The sequence below is a fragment of the Toxoplasma gondii genome, chromosome VIIa, assembly GCF_000006565.2.
Source record: "Toxoplasma gondii ME49 chromosome VIIa, whole genome shotgun sequence".
Lineage (NCBI taxonomy): Eukaryota > Apicomplexa > Conoidasida > Eucoccidiorida > Sarcocystidae > Toxoplasma > Toxoplasma gondii.
Window position 1 is genome coordinate 3,578,164 of NC_031474.1, and position 4,678 is coordinate 3,582,841.

General features: G+C 50.6%; 1 protein-coding gene across 1 annotated transcript; it reads right to left on the reverse strand.

The window, feature by feature from the left end:
• Positions 1-63: 63 nt before the first annotated feature.
• TGME49_202140 (enoyl-CoA hydratase/isomerase family protein) lies at positions 64-2,470 on the reverse strand (the record flags this gene model as incomplete). The annotated part of the gene is made up of 2 exons (XM_002367459.1): positions 64-1,288; positions 1,887-2,470. 2 exons carry the CDS (start codon positions 2,468-2,470, stop codon positions 64-66), a joined length of 1,809 nt encoding a protein of 602 aa, XP_002367500.1.
• Positions 2,471-4,678: the final 2,208 nt, after the last annotated feature.

Here is a 4,678-nt window from a genome sequence, read left to right on the forward strand (position 1 = left end):
CGACATTCGTTTGACTGTCGCTCGCAAAGCAGCGTTTCACCTACGCTGCGTACCTGATTTGCTTTACTTTCCCTTGTACTTGGGCTTGCGTCGTTCCTTGAATGCTCTTAGTCCTTCGTCCCGATCCTCGCTGGAGAGCACGCTGTCATACACTTTTCCCTCCAGTTTAAGCCCCTCTTTGATGCTGACGCCGACCGCAGAGTTCGCCGACTTTTTAGTGGCTCTGACTGACAGAGGAGCCAGGGACGCGAGGCGGCACGCGAGGCGTATTCCGACGCGAAAGGCGTCTTCGCTTTCCCACTCGTTGTCAGGGATTGCCGTTTCAAACGTGGATTTCTTCGGCAAACTCGCACTTCCATCCTTCCTCACTTCTGTGCCTCTCTGTGAACCGTCTCCACTGGCAACGCAGCCTTCCCCGGGCATGTTCCTCGTTTTTTCCTGCTGTTCCGCGGCTCGCGCCTGCCTGCTTTCGAAGCGATTTCTTCTTGCATCGAGCACGATTCGCTGTGCCACTTGTTTCTCTTCCCTTTCGTTTCCTCCCCGGCTTTGCTCCCCGCGGTCGGCTTTGTGGCGCCTGAGTCCTGGTGTAAACCGCCATATCTTGCACACTTCGTCTTCGTTGTGGCCTGCCATAACGTCGATCAACCCCCACTTGACTGCCTGTTTCGGGCCAACGTTCCCACCGGTCAAAAGCAGCAGCTTAGCTTTTTGCGGACCCACGACACGCCACAGCCTCTGCGTGCCTCCGGCGCCAGGCATCGTGCCGAGTGACACTTCCGGGAGGCACAACTCGAGGGAGGAACACCAGGAACAAGACTGTGTAGCTAGCGATGCCCTTTGTCTCGCGCTTTCTTTCAACTCGCCCTTACAAGCGCCGGTTGCAGTTGTGGGCTCGTCGCAAATTCCCAGCGAACTCCCATCTGCGGAACCCAGGGAGTCAGGGGTTTCCTGTCGACTCACACGTGAGTCGGAGGACGACGGCTGCGGAACCTGATCGAGAGCCGACCTGGTAAGAAGAGCGCCCTTCTTGTTGCCTTGCTGTCGAGCGAAACGCGATTTGACCGACGCAGATTGCGAAGGCTTTTGGCCTACGTCTTTTGATGGACCGTGGAAGGCACCCGGAAGCGGGGCAAACAAATCTCGGGGGGGAAGGGTCGACGGCGGTGGACGAACAGAAGCAACGCGAAAGTCTGCCGCGAGCGCGAGTTCGAGACCGCCTCCCATGACGGAGCCGTGCAAACACGCTATAGTTGGGTAAGGCACTTCAGAAAGATGCTCGAAACAAGACCTGACGAAACGGTAAAATAGGGAGAAAACAAGAGAACGTGAGGGTATCAACGGACAGAAATGATTGCTCTGCACGCAAACGTATTGCCGGAAGAAGAGACTTAACTGAGGCGCCTAATTTGCCGGTGTTGAGAAACTGAACCGGAAAATGATGGGGAAGAGTCAAGGAAAATGTTGCTAAGATACGATTGGAAATGAGATTTCTCTGCAATAGATGAGGTCGAGAAAACAACTGCTGCGGATTTCATCGTTCAACACGACACGTAAGTACCAACGTCATCGTGCTTCTTCGTGTACACTCTCCTGCAAGCATTTACCTAATCAGCGACCAGCGGGCAACGCGGACAAATAGGAACGTTCAGGTTCACTATAGTGCGTGTCGGTTCGCACCTTCGTAGCGGAGACAATCACGCTTCCAAGAAATATCTTAATGGGAAATGGAAACTTCAAATCGATACGCGGCTACACACATTGCCAAACCGGTGGTCTATCAAGTGTGCACTTGGATATCAACACGGCATCCCTCTGCATCTTCCATCTTGCTTCATACAAACATCAGCCTTCTTCGCAGAAAGAGACATCATCTCTCCTTCACTTACCGTAAGCGATCGACAAATTCTTTGCTGGATTCGAATGACATCCCCGCCCTTTCCTTCAAGTCTGCACCGCCACAGAACACTCCGGGTACTGCAGACCGGATGAGCAGCGCGTGGAACTCTGGCTCTTTTTCCGCATGGGCATCTACGAGATTTAAGCACGCTTCCAACTCGTCGAGAACCTCTCGATTTAACGCGTTCTTTGCGTCCGGTCTGTTGATCGTAATCACGGCGAACTGCCCGCCGGAAATCAGTTCTGCCTCGATGTACTTGTGCGTCACCGGCGAAAGGAGGACATATCCCGGTTTTGGGACAAACGCAGCCCTCCGCTCAAGGGATATGTCGGGCACGATGGCGGATGTTGAAGAACTCGTGAAATGTGAGAGTCCTTCAGACGTGGATCTGACATGTTTTGGCACACGACTCGCGACACAAGGTTCTCTGCGACTCCCCAACGCAGGCAGGCTGCACCCCGACACCTGGGGAGGCGGGCACCTGGTGTGTTCCCCCGGAGGGGAAGACACAGCTCTACTCACACTGCCAATATCTGCTTGAGACGGTGAAGAAAAAGGAGGAAAAGCAGCCATAACACCGGCCGGTTTCGCTCGCTGAAGGATTCTGTGCTGACATGTCTCGCGAACGGCAGCTGAGCGTGAAAATGCCTGACGCCACATTTTCGTTTGTCAGGACGAGTAACAATGCAGCTAAAATGGATACCACAACTCGTTTCGGCCACCCGAATAAGCGCGTTGTCGTGATACCATGCGATTAATCGGTTTTTGACTAAAGAGGCAGTGAATGCGCAGGATACTAGGAGGCAAGGAAGTCAATGTTACCGTCGAGCAGTGATCTAGACAACTGTGAACCTGCAGCAAAGGAAAAATAGTCAAGAAAGAGGGAGCAGAAAAAGCCCAATTCAGTTGACTGAAACTCCCGTTGCGAAACACAACGAAACAACTGAGAACGGGTACAAAGTAACAGCCAAACAAGTGAAAGCAACGTCTTTCCCTATTGGTGCCCTTTTTAAAAAGCAGCGAAACATGAATCTTGAACACGACGCCTTAAGACTGCTGGAAAACGTCAACCTTCAATGGAATTGGATTGAATGTCAGACATGGCTGTCCTTGCAGTTGAAGAGAACCGAAAGTGTCTAGCCAAAAGGCGGATCTATTCCGCGCAAGTGATGCAGCTATAACATACGCGCGAGTTGCTTCGATATGGGAGACAGGGAAGTTTGATTCAAGAATGGCAAAAGCCTCCCGACCATGCTGTTGAGGTTGTCACACTGCGATTCGCCGAAAAGGGTGACGGTTACTCTCCCCGATTTCTGATCAACGAAGGTAGAGATACATCAACGGCAAAGGCAGTTCTAAACACTGACGGTAGGGTCTCTCGTTCTAACATAAGCGGTGTAGTCAAAGTATGCCTCCAAAACGATCACGCATTGAGCAAGGCGATGCCACGCACCAAGGCTCGTACAACGTATCTACCTGCTACAGAAGTAATATGAATTCTTGGAAACGCTAGACACACTCCCTGATCTAAAACTTGACCTTGACACATTTATCTTGGTTTTTTCTACATCTGGCATCTGCCGGAGACGTGCACGCGACGAGGGTCAACCCCAAACCATAGACGCGCGACAAAAGATGCGTATTTTGGAATGCATTAGGAAATACATTAACTGTAGTAGAACATTTTGTTCTGCAGAGGAGACTGGAACGGGAACACCGGTAACGAACGCCATTTTGGTAGTAGAACTTCATGCTGCACTTTTCGGTGAGACTTAGACCTTTCTCAGAGCAAGGCGGTCATGCGACCACAGTTGTATCAGTCGTTAGATTCAGTGTGTTTCTAACGACCCGCAGAATTCATCTCAACCTTTCGCCTCTTCATATTACACATTTTAGCGGAGGGTTTAGAATACCATGATTCTGTGATTTCCACCATAATGCAGGTGCACGTGTCTGCTAGTGTGTGTTGTCTGCGTTATTAGCACACAGACACCGGTGGAAACAATTGGAGCGGCGCGGAAATGTCCTTGTGCCAAAAATTACCACAAATCGCAGTTTATATCTCAAGAAAGAGTCCTCTGTGCTCAAATCCCGAGAGTCACCAGTCTCAGTCGGTACGGTGATAAAAAAAACGCAGCAGATCTTATCCTTAGAGGACAGACTGAGTACCAGCGTTCCTTTCCGATGGCATTCGCTAATGAGGACCTCAGCATTTCGACTGTGACGTGGCGTCCGATAGACTGAGTGAGCCAAGTGTTCCGCCTACAACAAACAAGTGCCAAACGCGGCAGCCTCTGTATTTAATCTGGGTTTTTTGTGTAAGAAACGACGAGTTACGGTATACATGATTTAGCATGAAAGAACTATAGAAGGTTCCGAATGAGTGTCAGTGCGTACTATTTCAGTATATGCTTGCGTCTGCACGCGCTTTCCTAGTCGAATGACCGGGCAACAGTCACTCTTGACAAACGCCGCTCAAAAGATATGCACAACAGCCTTGTTTCTCAAAATTTCCCCCTCCCCACTTTAGCGGTGCCACCAATTGGAGACCCACAGCTGAAGCCTGGCTCAAAGAGGAGCGTCGCAAGACAGAGAAAATGTCAGGAGAGGTCTCTTATTTCAAATTCTGCAGGCTCTCGCCTTCTCTGTTTTTTGCACGAAACAGGAACAGATCTCTCGCTAAACGAAAGTGTACAAATGAAAAGGACACTCCCACCTTTTGACTAGGTGTTTCCGTTTCAGGCTCTCATCCTTGGTTTTCGCGAACAAAAAAAACTTATT